Below are 17709 nucleotides of genomic sequence, written 5' to 3'. Positions count from 1 at the left end.
ATTCATGTAATCGAAACGAACGGTGGATCAATTGTGATTTTATATAAAGTCTTATACTTTATTCTGTTTTAATATTTAATAGAACTGTGAATACTTTTTTAAACATACAGTGAACACCTTTGTGCCAAATCATAACAAGTATAGGACCTATGCCATTTGTTACCATTGTGTGGTTAAAATCAACGATGCCAGCAGTGATTCTAGTTGCTGCTGAGCCTGCTGGGTATTATTGAATTAACACACAAGAATTTGGAAATTGCCCCAGGATTTGCATCCTTACCAGTGCATAGTTTAAATGGTTTAAATTAGCGACTTAATTCAATTTCATCTTTAACGTGTTCATTTCCCATCATCACTGTAACTGTGTTGTACTCTCTCAATTTTACCAGCAACAACGCGATGATACTTACATGTATTTAAGTTTATTACTACAAGTTAAATTGAGATAATATAAAATAAATGCAATAGGCCTATTTCAATCGTAAACATGCTTATTATTGATATTTGGCCTAAATTATCATCTTTTCATTAATCAATTAAACAGACCGCGTCGTGATTATTTACCAAGGCAAACAATGTTTTTAAAACGTGTACCCATCTGGGCAGGCATGCTTCTTGTGATGTAGATATCATAGTTAGCTAATATAACATACATACATGGTTTTAAACACCTAAATAAATTTCTGTCATTTGATTGGACGATTTTGGGTCACATGACGTGCAATAGTACGCACTATTTATTATTTGTATATATTGCATGCATTATTAACGTACATAGCCTATTATCATCACTTCAAATAGAGCAATTGTGATACTTGCCCGTAGCAATTTTGTAATGATTAATCCGGTATGACTATTCCTTCAGTCAGTAAGCCAGAATTATAGTTACTTCTTCCGGTGGATCGCCGTGGTTTCGCACTCGACCCCATGTACTATATCCATCAAGACAGGTTTAGAGGCACTGTTGTTTACTAATAACTGGACATTTAAGCTTGGTTTCCACTTTATCTATATACTTTTTTTTTGTAGTGAAATTAAATTTTAAATTGACTTGGAAGCAACGTAGGTGCGTCGCAAACAATAAGTACCCACGTCGTTGCTCTGTGACCGAAGAACCGTAGCTTAACCATTGATTGTTCATAGAACATTATCAATACCATTTATTGGTAACTGCGATTCTATTTATTTCAAGGGCGATATATTTTCATTACAATTTAAATGTTCTCCCACTCCACAGAATTAATTTTACTGTAGACTTCAAACCCTTGAAAATTCTCTTTCATTTTAATTATTCTTTTCAATTAGCATCAGACTATTCTTTACGCTAATTAGCCGAGTGTCTAAATCGAAAGTAATCAGCGCAAGTTTCCATTGATTGCCGCTAAACTAATTATTGATTTAGCTTAATGTAAATTCCGAAGCAGAAAACTTGACGTAATTAAAACCATTGGGTAGGGATACGGTCATCGCCCTTTGTAAATACAATAGTTGCTGATGTATGCTGGGAATTGACACAATGGGATTATTTGACAGTACTTGGAACTACTGGATTATTGAGTTCAAAAACGAAAATCTTTTTTAAGTATGGAAGCTCTGTGAAGAAGTGTGATGTACCCAAATATGGTAGTGATATGACATCATCGTGTCTATAGTTTGTCACTTAAAGTTGGATAGTGTAGACAGAGCTTTACACAGTACAGCTTCAAATTTTATCCCTTTTTATTGCGATTCATTGACATAAAATGACATGTGTGCACTTTACACGCAGCACAATTTCTCATTTTTAGCTAACTGCAATATCAAGCAAAATAATTCCTCCATTATTTAAATACATACTGTAGGCCTATTATGTACTGTATTACGGTACATTATACGATCCAACTAAGTTTATTATTCACACATACTTGTATAACAATATCGTTAGACATGGCGTGGTTCCCACTAGAGACGCAACGCAAGGACAACGATGCAACGCAAGCGAGTTGACCAATGACAAGCGACAATTCGAATTATCTATCGCTTATGATTGGTCAAATCGCTTACGTTACGTTTACGTCCTTGCGTTGCGTCCTAGGTGGAACCAAGCTTGATTAAACTACCTAGTAGAGTACTGCGACTGAGGATTTTTTTAAACTATAAAACACTGTAGAAAAACAAAACGTTTACTATTCGACCATGGATTAAAGAATAAGATTCGACCCTTATCGCTGGTAACGTGTTTTCAGAATAATGCATGCCACCAAAAATAGACCATTACTTTACGCTAATATACAATTATGCAACGATTCGAACGAATTCGACGTGAACCGCCGGATCCGAGCAAGATCTTGTTTTCCGAAATTTAATAATAATTCCAGTCGCGCGCGTCAATAATGCGGTCAATGTTATTTCGACGCCGCCGCGCCGACAGACAATCCTTTGGGGGTTCCATTTAAAAATTCATGAATAAATTATATATGTAGATAGTAATTAAACTGCAAGCTTCAACAAGACGATTTGCTATTTGATCTCAACAAAAGAAACTTGAAGTGTATATATATTTAAATTTCAATGTGTAATTTACACTATCTAGGTTAGTTGGATCTGCATGTTGTTTTTCAAACAGCTTCGGGGACACACGAAGCACTGTGTGCCCATAATGGCAACGTATAAGTTGTGCAGTGCGTAGCTTAATACTCTTTTCTTCAACCTTTAAGTTTTGAATATGAGTCCCTGTGATTTAGTATAGTCATAATTAGTACGGTATAGTATAAAAGGATCTTGATAGGCCAATAGGAGTTGGCCCAAAGTAGGAGATATGTTGTAGAGTTTTATTTAAACCTTAAATTTGGAAAAGAGTGCCTGTGATTTAGTATAGTAATAATTAGTAGGCCTATAGTTATAGGCCTCAAGGTATACGTATCTTCTTCCTTAGGCCAATAGGAGTTAGACCAAAGTAGGAAATATGTTGTAGAGTGCGTAGCAATGCTCTTCTCTTCAACCTTCTTAAGTTTTGAAAAAGAATGCCTGTAATTTAGTAGTCATATAAAAGTATCTTTTTGTTAGTTCCAACTGTATTTCAATTAAAGGTATACGATTTGCATTAAGGACAGTTAAACTTCATAATCGAACCGTCGCGGATGAATGCCGTTTGTTTATGTGTTCTTCTGCTGTGTGAATGAATTTATCACAAACAAGAATATAAAAAAGTACATCACACTACAAAGTACAATGACTGTGAAATTCATCAGGTTTAAATTCCGTCCACATGTACTTTTATTGCAATTGGTATCCTTGATTGCAGGAAGTCGGTGCCACACAAAGGCAGTAAAACCCCAACCATTTTAGGATTGTAACACGTCCCTATTATTAGTAACAAACCTTATGTTAAAAAACCGAATAATAACAGGGTGAAACAGGAAAAAAAATCTGAGGCTGGCGACATTTACTTTTCATATTCTATAATGTTAAAATTTGATTGAGCTTTACTTTTCAGTTCTCGGGCCAAGGCCTGCACATATTGTAAAAATATCGGGGGTATGCCCGGACAGAAAAATCAACTTATAGGCTACTACTATCTGTAATTAGTTTTGTAACAGGGGAAGATGGTGTTGATAGTTTAAAAGGGTGAAACGGGGAAAAAATCTGAAGCTAGCGACATTTACTTTTCTCATTCTATAAAGTTTGAATTGAACTTTTTAAGTTCTCGGGCCATGGCCTGTACGCACGGTAAAAATATTGGACGTAAAAATCAACGTTGCCCTACAACTAACTGTTATTATTTTTGTAACAGAGAGGAGATGGTATTGGAAACTACTGTAGGCCTATATAGGCCTGTATTCAGGAGGCTTAGTTGACTGGGTAAGTTGGTTCCTGCCCGCCAACTTTAGCTATAACTGCTGCCTGTGAAACAAACTTACCCGGTAAATATCTTAAGCCTGAACCTAATGACATCAATAAGTCATAGTTCTACTAACTTTTCTGGCTGTTTTACTGTATCGTTTTGATTTAGCTTTTTCGTGTTTTTTTTTGTGTATCTCCATTAAGATTCAGCCACTGATACCCACAGCATTGTCATTTTTCCAGTAATTTGCCTTTGGATTTATGATATAATGAACAATGTTGAGATTACCATAGAGCAATAGTTTAAAACAGCAACAAAACGCTCGCACTTTGTAAGCCAGCAAGCGCTGGTTAGTTATCGTAATCTAGATTTCTCGACGGAGTAATAGATTCACTAATGTTATTCACTCAGGTACGATTAGCCTAATTTTATAATGATTTCTTTGAGAAATGAATGTGTTAGTTAATCTGCTTGCCATTTAGCCTGAATAATTGCGAGTGCAATGTAATTCATATTGATTGGCAATGCTGTGCAAACGCACGTTAATTTTGTTAACCAGATTTTGTAACCAATTGTCGCCAATGAAATATGGTTTGCATAAATATTTGGAAATAAATCTGTTTATAAGTAGACTATGCCAAAGTGTTGCAAACTCTCAATGATATGTTGACTGCAGCATACATATACAGTTCAAAAGTATATTATTAGGCGCTCGATTTTTTCTAGCAACATATGTAAAGTCACGAAGGAAAAATAATTCATCATAATGTACAGTGTTGGCCATAGCGTTAATTAGTTAGTGTTAATTGTCCCTCATTCGTTGCTTAATTCTAGCATTGTAGAGTATGCATAAGTCGGCCTACATATGTTTTAAAACCGCATTGTTGTTTAACCAAATACCAATGAATTAATAACTAGGCCTACTCATAACACATATAGAATGACAATTGGTCTACTTTTGAGTGGCTGAGAAGGATTATCAGAGTAGGAAGGAGATGGCAAGAAGTAGGCCTACTCGGGAGAATTATGATATATACATTCTCATGTCGGCACATCATCACAGTTATCTAATAATAGTCCTCATCAACAATTCAAATTGCGAACATAAAAAATCATGGTAGAAATATGTGTAGAAAGTAACAGTTTCTTAAATTTTGTTACCCCAAAATGTTGTGTCTTTTTACCTTTTCGTTTTTATACTAATAATGGTAGCCTAATACAGTGTTTCTAAGCGCTTTACACACAAACATGCTCCATAAAATATGCCAAGATAACCAACAACAAAAAATAAGAAAAGAAAAAAGCAGAGGAATCATTTAAATTTGTTTTATCCAGCACTTTAAAGCTCCCGCATGAGAGCTCGCCGGAACAGTATTTACAGGAGCTTGAGTGAAAAAGAAATCTATATATCCCCAGACTATAATGGTTTGAATTATTTTTATTATTATTATTTATCCCCAGACTATAAAAATATGGTTTGATTTATTTTCTACAAGTTTAATCCAGAATATTTTTCAATTAACCGACATGTTTACTAAGCGCTTGCTAGAGTCAATAGAATGTTAGACTGTTTTATAAAAGTGTATCGAAGCGAGCAAATCCGACATTATACCTTATTGTGTGTACTTAACACTGTAGGAAGCCTCTTGGCTATTTCGACAGCTTTTAACTTGAGCGAAAATGATCGGAGTTTGTGCCTTTGTATATTATTAGTCGAGTGTGTGTATCGTCGCGAAAACAATTTAATGCCTTTCTAAGTACGTTTGATTGCAAACGATTTATTATGACCGGATACTGGAATTATAGGCCAAGTAGATTTAAGAAAACGCTTTACGACATAAGTCGACATGTTCTTTGTCTGGTTCGTTAATGATACTGCTAAAACTGTTATTATTACACTACAGTAATTATTCATAGTTTTTATTCATTATTATTCATGTAGGCCTACATTAAAAAATATTGTTCAAAAGATCTGTCTACACTATCAAACTGTATGCGACAAAAAATGTGATGTGCCCATATATGGAAATGATGATGTCATAGCACTACCATATTTATGCATATCACTACCATATTTGGGCACATCACACCGTTTATTGTCAAAGTAATGTAGACAGAGCTTAAGATAGTTTAAAACTTACACAAAATATTAATGTGATATGTGAGGGAAGTCATGATTCAACGTTTCGGTCTTTGTTGGATCCCGAGGTTTATATGTTAACATAATTAGTTAATAATGTTTATGCATGAATAAAACGACAATGACATAACTATAATAAAATAATATCAACATTTTTTTGTTTATTTCATACACATCCAAGTAACTCGCCAATTACAGGACGGATAAACTATTTTATAAAAAAGTCTCATTTAGGCTTAGGTAGTGGAGTTTAGTTTTACACTGCGATAATAAAATGATATAAGAATATATTTATTAGTATTCTAAATCATGTATTGTGTTTCATGCATCGTAAGTTCAAATAAACCCCCCCCCCCCCCTTTCGTCCACAGCTCCCTTCATCATGGTGTGTAAGAATTGTTTATCTTAACGATTAGTGATTTCTGTTTCCAATACATTTATGAAAAGTAAACACTTGATTTACTAAAAATAGTTCCCATAAAAAGCATTAATTACCATTTTATTGCGGCAATAAATTTATAACTGTGATCAAATATTATATTGGCCTTGGTAATTGATATAAAACAACATTCGTTGCAATTAGTCCAGTACCAATTTATGCTCCATAGCACACACATCATCCCTTGGCAAGTCAAAAGTTAATGCTTGTACTGTTTACTATATCAGATAATGACAAAAAAATGTGATGTGTCCAAATATGGTATTGATATACCAAAATATGGTAGCAATATGCCCAATATATTGGCACATCACATTTTGTTGTCGCATAAAGTTTGATAGTGTAAACAGAGCTTTAGACAATGAGATGGAAAATCATGCAATTTAAATGCTGTATTTCTTCTTTATATTGTTTTTTAATGACCAAATATTGTTCTTTTTATTTTTTTTTTGGACATAACTGACCACTTTATAGCTTCTTTTTCTGCATGATAATACTGATAATAACTGATACTAATTTTTACTCTGAGATAACTGATTTTACCTTAAGCTTTTGTTTACACATGTTCTTAAATGAACCAAGTATTCAGTTTAATTTACAATTTAAAATCTTTTTAATAATACTGTTTTAATTATAGTATATTTCTTTCTTTAAAATAAGAATATTAATTTATATAGACATAATTCACTTATTAGGAATCAAAAGTTTGTTCATAATTTGCTTGTTTTATTATAATGGTTTGGTTGGAGTAAATTTAAAACATGGCTTGATGCATCAATGTGTTTTTGTTCTACATACATTTGACTGTTATTGGTGGTCCTATCTAAAAAGTACCTATAATTAACCATCAAGCCACATGAGGCTGTCAGGCCTCTGTTACTGACATCTCCGAGCCAGTTTATACGCCACATCGTCGCACCGTTCCTCAAGTGAAAATTTGCTGTGAAATAATAGTAATTTTATCTTATGTTAAAACGAATTGCTTGTATCCTTAAGACACTTTACTTATGTTTGCCTCTCTACACCCAGGTGTACAAATGGGTACCTGGAAAGGTCAAGACACAACTTTTCGCTGATTACTAGCTGCATTATGAGAATATGTTTCCATACGTGTTTGATAAAAAAATGACCAGGGTAATAATGTTCAGAGCGCTTAGTGGTTTCACAACAGGCACTTTATAAATCAAGGATATTAGTATTATTTATAATTATAGCACGTTAATAATTAATGTTAATTGATGGTTTATCAAGTTTACACTTACCAACAGGGTTGACCGCATATCCTCTTCTCTTCTCTTGATATAGGTACCTGAACACAAAAGAAGATAACAAGTCAGGAAACATGTGGATCATAATGTATGTAATTCATTTGATTCTATTCTATGATGTCTATTTTCAATTCCACTTTGTTGAGCCACTTGACAATAATCATTGGCGTAACATAAAGACCTGAGGCAATGGTTTAGGAACCCTAAGGGCCTGTTCAGACCTACGGAGTTATGCTTTCGTATTGTACGCGGCGTACAAGTCCATACGTCTGAACCAGGAAAAGATTAGTGGAAGCCACCTCGTACGACACTGATATTTCGTACGCTACGAAAGCTCAAGGTATGAGTTTAGTGGACGTCGCTTACAATACGAAAGTCACGCATCGATGAATATGACCTAGGTTAGATATCTAGCCAATCAAATTACAATATTCGCCACATCACATCGTGACATGTGCTCCTCATCGTATAGCCAAGCTGATCCATTTGTTGTGATCGGTGAACGTGCGAAAAAAGCATACCTTTTGTTGTTACACTATACAGTATTATTATTAATATTATTATATTAATTAATTTAAAATGTCATCGAAGCGTGCGCATTGGCGAGAAACCGAAGTAAAATACCTTATTTCATTGTGGGGAAGCCCTGAGTTCAGAGATCGGTTGGAAGTGAAAAACTGGCGTAAAAAAAGCACCGGCAACAAGATGTCTGTGTTCAACGACATGGCGGACACGTTAGCAGATGGGCCATCCTCATAAAGAAAGATTTAATATCCAAACGAAATTGAAGGGGTCGTCGTATAAAGCGGCGAAAGACCGAGTAAATAAATCTGGAGCCGGTGCAAGTACGGGATTTGAAAATTTTTCTGCCATAAATGATATTTTAGGTCATAGACCAAATATAAACCCAAACCCCAAAACGATCGGCTGGTTGGTATGCCTGACAACCAATCGATAATGCCGAGCCCAAGTGTTCGTTCCTAAACCAACCACTACTACTTTTAATAACAACAAAGGTAGGTCTATGCGTGCGTTAGAGTTTGGTTAATTGCCAGCGAGTGACATCATATCCGTTTGTAATGCAACTTCGTTGCAATGAATCTGAACACTTTGCTCTTATGACGCTCATTAAAATATGACCTTGGCTGTGATACGAAAGCATAACTCCGTAGGTCTGAACATACCCTAAGTGGCCCTACAACAATGGAGGCCTGAGGCGTTTTTAGCCTTTTTCGACATATTTTAATGTCTGTTTTTTTTTCTCTCTGGGCACTGCTCAGAGGCCCCTGGGTTTAGCCAGTGAGCACCCATAGCCATTACGTCACTGATGTATTTTGCTTTTTGGTGAATCTGTTTGATTTTTTAAATCTCACATTCTTTGTTTTGTAACGTCTTTATACTTCTTTGACTAAAAAAAATTAAGGTACATTACCTAGCACATAACCTGGTGAGTGGAAGTTTGAGGGCAGCATTCAAAGTTTCTGATTTGTTCCATGTGTTTGATTGAATAACTTGTTTCATCTCAGACCTGAGGCTCCTGGTTTAGGAACCCTAAGTGGCCCTCCAACGATAGAGGCCTCGAGACTTTTTTGACATATTTTAATGTCTGTTTAGGTTTAGCTAGTGAGTGGCCATAGCTAATACGTCACTGAAAATTATTTATTTCGCTTTTTAGTAAATCTTTGCTTTGTAACGTCTTTATACTTCTTTGAAAAAACAAATTAAGTTACATTACCTAGCACATAACCTGGTGAGAGGAAGCTTGAGGGCAGCATTCAAAGTTTCTGATTTGTTCCATGTGTTTGATTGAATAACTTGTTTCATCTCAGTTGTAAAATCAGCTGACTTGCAATTTAACAACGATTGAAGACTATTTTGCTCTTCTTTTAAGAATAATTCCTCTGTAGAACCTAGAAAGAAAATTACCAAAAAATGAAAAGAAGTTAAAACTATTTACAATCTTAAATTAATTTCATTTGGATCCTATTATTATATTAGAGAAATGTTTCTTTATTGTTGATCAACAAATTTAAAATACTAAAAATGGTGCTCATGACATTTCGCAAACAATGTCGCAGAAGAAAAACACAGCACCCTAAAAAACACAGAGGTGAAGTATTGACCAGACTGTAACCAAGATCAACAGTCTATTTGAGAAAGCAAACTGATTGTGAAACGTAGTTGTAAGTACCATATTGGATCAACAAAAATTGAAAATGTCTTTCTAACTATGTACAGTTTATGATTAGTTTTCTCCTACTATGACAAACAAGTTTTGTGACAACCCACAAGTAGCAATCGAATTTAATTCAAATTCTTTTGCTGTAATTGACTGCCCACTTACCTCGAATAGTGTTGTTCATTTCTTGTAATAACCAATCGCGAAATCCTGGAATTGGAGACAAACTTGAAAAGACGTTCATGTTAGGAAACTCGGCACGAAGCTTTTGAACGACCGTTTTGATTAGATAATTACCAAGATCAATACCTTGTAATCCTGCAGATTAATTAAACATTTTTTTAAAAATTATTTCACTTAACATAGCAAATACAGTAGTATGATTTCGTATTTTAAGTTATTTTAGTTTTATTACGAAGAAATAAATTTGAGAAGTTTTAGGTATTACCTCGTTGAGTTGACGTAACCGAATAAAAGATGGCTGCATTGATGCGGTTAACATCTTCCCTATCCAATAATGTATCACCACCCTCAGTTCTCTCAACTATTGACTGAAACAAATTAATATTCATTGTAATAATTATGTATATTTATTATATTTAGCATACTCCATCAACAATGAATCTATGGTGTAGTGTTTATGGCATCCATATTATAGTGTAATAACTTTGATAGCACTTCAATGCTTTTGTGTGAACCATTAACCATAGCCTACCTGAATTTTACTACATATATCACTTGTAAGAGCCGTGTGTAGTACCACAACTGGTTCTGTTGGCATACTATTGTGCGTGAAAACAAAACAACGTCTATAGGCACCAACTCTATTCTTTAAATCCAACCAATTCTTTACTGGATGCACTGCCTCATATTCACTCACCTACCATGTTTAAAAAATAAAAATTTAACTTTACAATTCACAAAACAAAAGACAAAACATGACCAATATGTGACAGATCCAGTCTACACCATTCAACTTTATGTGACAACAAAATGTGATGTGCCCATATATGGACATGATGATGACATATCACTACTATAGTTGGGCATATCACTACTATATTTGGGCATATCACTACCATATTTGGGCACACCACATGTGATAGTAAGTATTTGAATACTGTAACTTTGTTGCTTACGACATTACATCATTCCATGGTGAGGTGGGGGAGGGCTGTTGTGCTCGTCATCACATATTTGTATGGTGTGGTGGGGAGGGAGAAGGGGGCGCTGTCATGCTCGGCATCACATTTTGCTTGTCAGGTTATGCATGACGTGTTAACCTAAAAAATGTCCTACCGTACCTTCTGTAGCATATCGCAAGATGTTTGCCATGTTATCCGCTGTAGGTTAAGCAAGCCGGTAGAGAACCAGTGAGCTAGTAGACCGCGTAGACTTATATTCAAGTGTTTTAAAGGTTCTGCTTCATTCTGACTTAATGGAGTGGAAAGTAAATCCTAAAACACAAAAAAGTAAAACAATTTATAACAAATTATTGTGTATAATTGCAATCATGCTCTTAGAGCTTGGTGCATTGCTCCCTTTGCAGCTCAAAGCAAAGCTGAACTGGGATTGGGTGCAGGTGAATCGTCAGAGCCAACATGCTGTCTATGTCATTCATGATAACATATCCTTTTTACATACAGCAAGGCTGGGGATGAAGTTTGTCTGATTTTAACATTCTACTATAAATAGGTGTATTATAAATTATATACTGTACAGTGAAAACATTTTCCTCTGATTTCGATTAGTGTATTGTCTTGAACATCAGTTAAATTTATACTGGTTTACAATCTATTAATAGAGTACATATCAATATTTACTGTACAATATATGTATATAAACAAAACGTAATTACCAAAATGTTACTTCTCATGTCGACTAGAAACTTGACACCATTTGGTGTACGGCTGATCATTGTGAATAAGTGCGAGTATTTGGGCGACAGTGACTCCTGTAAACGGTGTTCATATGTAAAGATTGATGGGTCATCCTAAACAAAACAAAAAAGTAATTAATCTTGGGAGACAAAATTATGAAAACTTAAAAATTGTCTTATTCTAATTAATGACTCTTTGTAATTGATGCAAAGATATACATTTTAAAACCAACTTATATTTGTAACCAATTATTATTTTTTATAACCAACGTAATTTTCCACACAGAATTTTATATTGTTATTGCTTCTGATGGTTATTTTAAGCTTGGTTCACACTAGGATGCAACACAAGGACGTAAGCTGCAACGCAAGCGAATGACCAATCCCAAAGGATGGTTATTACTAAAAAGTGATTTACTTTGGCTGCGGCCAATACTGAAGCTGCAGACATTGCATCTGAATGGTTCACGCCGCATCGTTCAGACAGGAACAATAAAACCTCAGCTTTCTCTTTCACCCCAAGTTTTTGATACCGTTGACAGAAGTTTCCCACTTGTTCCTGTAAAGATAACAATAAATAATATTAATTAGAATAAAAAGAAATAAAGATGTTTATTTTATTACTTTCTAAAAAGCATAACACTTGACAGATTTTACCTCTGAGACCCATGGCTGTTGTGACCCCACCGATCTTTTACTTGAACTGTTTACTTCAAATTCTCCAAGAATGCTAAACAATGATTTTGTGTTGTGCGTATCATATTGTGAGGATGACATTTTCTTATGACAAATCTTGCTGCTGCAGGGATGATGTTTGCATGATTTCACAACAAGGCAATTCTGTTTTAAAACATAAATGTTAAAAATAATGATTGGGTTAGGATATTCTATTCGTAAAAGCGAAGCTTTCCATTCTACTATCTCACTGTAGTATTTTATACAACAATGACAGGCGAAATGACCACCGTCATTATAGTATGCCAATACGCCAATTGCTGGCCTCCTAGGCTAGGCTAGCCTAGGCCTAACTAGGCCCTAGGCCTAGTATTAGTAAGGTAAGCTAGTAAGCTTAGTGCTTCACTATTAGCTTGCAGGATTAGGCCTAGGTAATGGAAATTAGACAGGTTTACAATTCATAAATTATGTCATTCTTACCCTTATTATACACCTCCTAAACACAGATGCTGCCATCATCAAGGCGTTATTTATTAAAGGATATTTAAAGAAACTTTTTTATTATTTTATAAATCGTAACATGTCATCTTAATCTGTCGCCCTCTACATACAAAATAAGAGGTGAGGGTGAGCACATTTTTAATAACAATAATATAAATATTTATACATTATAAAAAATGATATATTCTTCATTTGTTTTATTTAAATATATACGATAAAAACATATATAATTATTTTAAAATTTTATCAAATATGCATGCACGTATTTGTATGAATATGTAAAATGTGTAAAAAGTTGTATGTATACCACAAATATCGTCTGCTAATAGTTATATAATAGAGGGCGTGATCGCGAATTGCAACTAGGAAAATCCGGAAAAAACTAGCCAAAACACACACAGCATGCATTCATGATTGATATAGCCTAGTACAATAGTTTTCAATAAAGGATCTGATCCAAAATACACAATAGGCCCTAGGCCTAGTAAGTATATCACAATAATAATAAATAATACGTTTACTCTAGGCTCTACATACAAGCTTGTTACTCTCTTTCTATCAATTAAGACAGGACAGGTCTACCCTCTCTTTTTAGTAGGAAGGCTACTAGACTACGTACTACGCACGCATACGGTACCGGCTACTACTACTAATACTAAGTAAGTACTCTAGGCCTACCGCCCTACTAAATATTAAACTCTACTGTACAGGCCTACTACTAGTCTAGGTAAGGCTTAGGCCTACTTTAATTTTGTTACTAGCTAGGTAGAAGTACAGACAGGCTAAAGTTAGTCCTGGGCAAAGCAGAGTGATAAACTTACCTGATCTCTCTCTAGGTAGGCCTGGCCCTTAGGTAGTAGTAGTACTATAAGTGGGCCTAAACATAGGCCTACCTAATGTTATTAAAAAAGATACTGGTGTACTGTATTGTAAAAGTGTACAGTACCCCATGTGAAAACAAAAATAGTTTTTTTACTTTTTAGAAAAATAAATTAATAATTAAACCATAATTTTTTTAATTTTTTTTTTGCAGTTTTATTCATTTTAAATCAATATGAAATTTAAAATTCATAACATACTTCGCATCAGTCAACAAACCTCAAGCATTAAGTGTTTTTCTAATTGGTCAGCATGTTTTCAGAAGCAGCTGCACCCCAGATCAACTTTTCATTGTAAACAAACCACATTGCTTGCTGATTCAAGAATCGACCATCATTGTCGAAATTCTAGTTTATTTGCATCTGGTGATACCAGTGCCTGGAACAAGGCTGTGTCAGAAGGTGAACGTTTGGTCGGATATCCCACCTCGTTTATGAGCTTAAGAACACTTTTGAGTGATGAACTCGCAAATGTTGCTCTACACGTGAGGAAATTAGTCGGAACCAATCACCCTATTTTAAAAACGGCAAAGTATGTATGACAATGTTATTGTTAAATAATTGAAATATATGTATTTGTAAATACCTCTTTTCAGCTACAGCAGAAGAAAATAAATAAGAAATAACAACAACCAGCATGCAATAATATTTAATAATTTATATTTTATAGATCATTTGTCTATGAAGGTAGTAATCTCCAAACTAGAGGTCTTGTAATTTTGCTTCTGTCAAGAGCGGCTGGACTACCACCTGATGCCCAAGACAACTCACATAACGTCTACCAAAGGTAAGTATCCAAGGTGCTGAAGAAAAGGCAACAAACTGAGATTTCATGTGTAAATAAAGTTAATTTAAAGCTCTGTCTACACTATCAAACTAGTTTGACAAAAAAAGTGTGATGTTCCCAAATATGGAAGTGATATACCCAAATATGGTAGTGATATGACATCATCATGTCCATATTTGAGCACATCACATTTTTTTTCTCACATACTGTAAATTTCTGTAGACAGAGCTTTAGATTGGGTAGTAAGGTCAGTGGTTAATTTAAAGCTTTGTCTACACTATCAAACTAGTTTGACCAAAAAAGTGTGATGTGCCCAATATGGTAGTGATATACCCAAATATGCTAGTGATACGACATCATCATGTCCATATATGAGCACATCACATTTTTTTTCTCACATACTGTAAATTTCTGTAGACAGAGCTTTAGATTGGGTAGTAAGGTCAGTGGTTAATTTAAAGCTTTGTCTACACTATCAAACTAGTTTGACCAAAAAAGTGTGATGTGCCCAATATGGTAGTGATATACCCAAATATGCTAGTGATACGACATCATCATGTCCATTATGAGCACATCACATTTTTTGTCACAAGTTTGATAGTGTAGACAGATCTTTAGATTGGGTAGTACAGTAGGTCATTATTAATAGGCATGTCACACATGGCAGCAGCAACCATGAACTGAAAGATTACAAAGTGTGTGTATATTTGTTTCAGTCAAAGGACACTGGCAGAAATATCTGAAATGATTCACACCGCCTATCTAGTACACCGTGGCATCATTGACTTAAAAGAAATTAGGCCTGGAGACGGCTCACCAGATGATCTGGAGTTTGGCAACAAGATGTCGGTGTTAAGTGGTGACTTCCTTTTGGCAAATGCTAGCCAAGGTCTGGCTAAACTGCACAACACACAGGTATGAAAACTGTAATCATTGGAACTATTATTACCTTAGTTAGAGGTCAGGGGATCAAAGGGTTTATCTGTGGCTGCGACACAACCAGTTCCATGCTTTTAACAGACACTGCGCCGCAGAGAATATGTACATATTGGTATTTGTCGTTGTCGTATTTGTTACGATTTTAACTGTGATCATGTATCATTATCAGGTTGTTGAATTGGTATCTTCTGCAATTACTGATTATACGGAATCAGAGTTCATGGGTTTTTCAGTGGACACCGTTAACCTGCAGCTGACCTTTGCTGACTGGTTGAATCATGTTTACCTGTCTAATGGAAGCTTATTGGCCAAGTGTTGCCAGGCAGCTTTGATTCTGGCCAATCAGGATGAAGACATGCAAAACAGAGCTTTTCAATTTGGAAAATACTTAACAGTTGCACAACAAGTATGTTTTAGTTTTTAATAATTTTGCTAAAAGCAGGTCCTATGCATAGTGGCATGACACAGGAGGAAAGGCCCCTGGTTTAGCACTCGTAAGGGGCCCTCAAATGATGGGTAGTTGCATTGGGGCTGCTTATGCTCTGGGGCCCATAAGCTATGGGGCCCCTGGGTTTAGCCAGAGAGCGCTCTTAGCCATTATACTACTGCCTATGTAAACAGAACATTGTTGCTGCATAGAAAATAAAATGTCTGTTTTGTTATTTTTATATCTAATATAAAGTAAATGATTTTTAAATTATGCAAACAAATCTCTACATTCTTCGTTTGGTAGTTGAACCTTGACCTACAACCTTTTGTAAATGAATCTTATGAACTTGGTGATGCCTTCAATCTTTGCTCCTCTGCAATGATGTTCCACATTCAACACATCATTACGACTGGAGAAGCTCTGCCCATGTCAACGGCGAGTAACGCAGCCGACTTTCAACAGGTAAACAGTAAATTAAATAATTATTATTAATATAATTGTTATATAATTATTCATTTTACATAGTAGAAACAAATTGTGGACCTTCAGGTTTTGGGAGATTTTCCGGTTTTTGCAGGAGTTGACTATTGTTGAGCGTCTTTTACACCTGGTGCGGCACCAGCAAATTAAATGTCAATGTTTTTCATTTTGCACGATGCTCCACACGGCTTTATGGAATATATGTTTGGACTTTATATTATATTGTTCTCTTTATTATTTGTAACATAGGATATGATATGTACAGAAAGCAAATTTCTGATATTTTATATTGGACAAATAAATGCTGTTCATTCAATTGAAATGTCCGGATCAGGTGTGAAAGATGCGTTTTACCTTTTTTTTTTGCAGCTTTACCAAATTATTGCTGCAGGACCAGCTACCGATACAATAAAGTCTGAACTAAAAAATTATGTACAAGCAGCATTAGATTCCATTGAAGACTTAGAAGACTCAGAATCTAAGCATGCCCTTGTCAACATTGTCAATTCTCTATTAGAATATTGAAGAGTGAGGATTTGCAGTGAGGGTTGAAGGTGTGTTGTTAAAGAGGAGAAGCACATTCATTTTATCCCAATAAAAAGAGGCACTTGTCAATGTGTTTGTGTATTTTTGTGGGTTAGTTTTGAATCAATTGTTTACATACAGTATAAAGCACTGTTTAATTATGATTTTTAGAATTTTTACTCAGTTTATGGGAAGACTAAATTAAATAATTTGTGCATGCTGTGTCTAATTGCAGCATCTTTTGTGTCAAGCATCCAAATGGTGCTAATTCGTCTGTGCACTAACAGCCCGATGTGTTGTTTATGGTACTTGCTACTAATTCATACAATTTAATTCACCAGAGAGTGTTAAGTCTACACTATCAAATTTTATGTTACAAAAAAATGTGATGTACAGTACCCATATATGGACACAATGATGTCATATCACTACCATATTTGGGCATATAACTACCACATTTGGGCACATCACACTTTGTTTGTCAAACTGGTTTGATAGGAAGAGTAAATACATCATATATTTATTATGCAATTATCGGGTATTTTGTAGTTGTAAAATTTGAGATATTTATTTATGTACTAAATTAGATGTTTTTAATAAATTCACCAATACTACAAGCGTGTGTATTCTTTCTTGTGTATGGATTCTTTCTTGTGTATGGATTCAATATTAAAAACTCTGTTTCCCAATGTTGTGAAACCTCTAAGCGCTGAACATTATAACCGTAGTCATTTTTTGGATCAAACACCTTATGGAAACATACTCC

The 17709-nt window shown here is 34.9% G+C and overlaps 2 protein-coding genes across 4 annotated transcripts in view; one reads left to right on the top strand and one right to left on the bottom strand.

Moving 5' to 3' along the window:
- LOC140055718 (all trans-polyprenyl-diphosphate synthase PDSS2-like) overlaps window positions 1-17566 on the top strand; it is a 30883-nt gene extending 13317 nt beyond the window's left edge. Inside the window, exons 2-9 of one of the 3 annotated variants that reach the window (XM_072101097.1) lie at window positions 7708-7758; window positions 13431-13563; window positions 13938-14314; window positions 14453-14569; window positions 15286-15484; window positions 15678-15914; window positions 16242-16400; window positions 16788-17566. In XM_072101097.1, coding sequence (XP_071957198.1) covers window positions 13959-14314; window positions 14453-14569; window positions 15286-15484; window positions 15678-15914; window positions 16242-16400; window positions 16788-16943 — 1224 coding nt within the window. In that variant the 5' untranslated portion in view covers window positions 7708-7758; window positions 13431-13563; window positions 13938-13958 and the 3' untranslated portion in view covers window positions 16944-17566. Of the gene's footprint in view, window positions 1-7707; window positions 7759-13144; window positions 13564-13937; window positions 14315-14452; window positions 14570-15285; window positions 15485-15677; window positions 15915-16241; window positions 16401-16787 lie in introns of those variants that run through there. The other 2 variants (XM_072101098.1, XM_072101096.1) reach the window with 2 other exon arrangements.
- Window positions 6187-13005, bottom strand: LOC140055715 (malonyl-CoA decarboxylase, mitochondrial-like). The gene is made up of 11 exons (XM_072101093.1): window positions 12884-13005; window positions 12386-12568; window positions 12147-12287; window positions 11708-11842; window positions 11154-11306; window positions 10565-10729; window positions 10298-10400; window positions 10015-10167; window positions 9406-9580; window positions 7665-7711; window positions 6187-7342 (listed from the first exon to the last, which is right to left on the bottom strand). Exons 1-11 carry the CDS (start codon window positions 12920-12922, stop codon window positions 7113-7115), a joined length of 1524 nt encoding a protein of 507 aa, XP_071957194.1. The 5' UTR covers window positions 12923-13005; the 3' UTR covers window positions 6187-7112.
- Window positions 17567-17709: the final 143 nt, after the last annotated feature.

This window comes from Antedon mediterranea, chromosome 7, assembly GCF_964355755.1.
Source record: "Antedon mediterranea chromosome 7, ecAntMedi1.1, whole genome shotgun sequence".
NCBI lineage: Eukaryota > Metazoa > Echinodermata > Crinoidea > Comatulida > Antedonidae > Antedon > Antedon mediterranea.
This window is presented reverse-complemented; position numbering and strand designations above follow the sequence as displayed.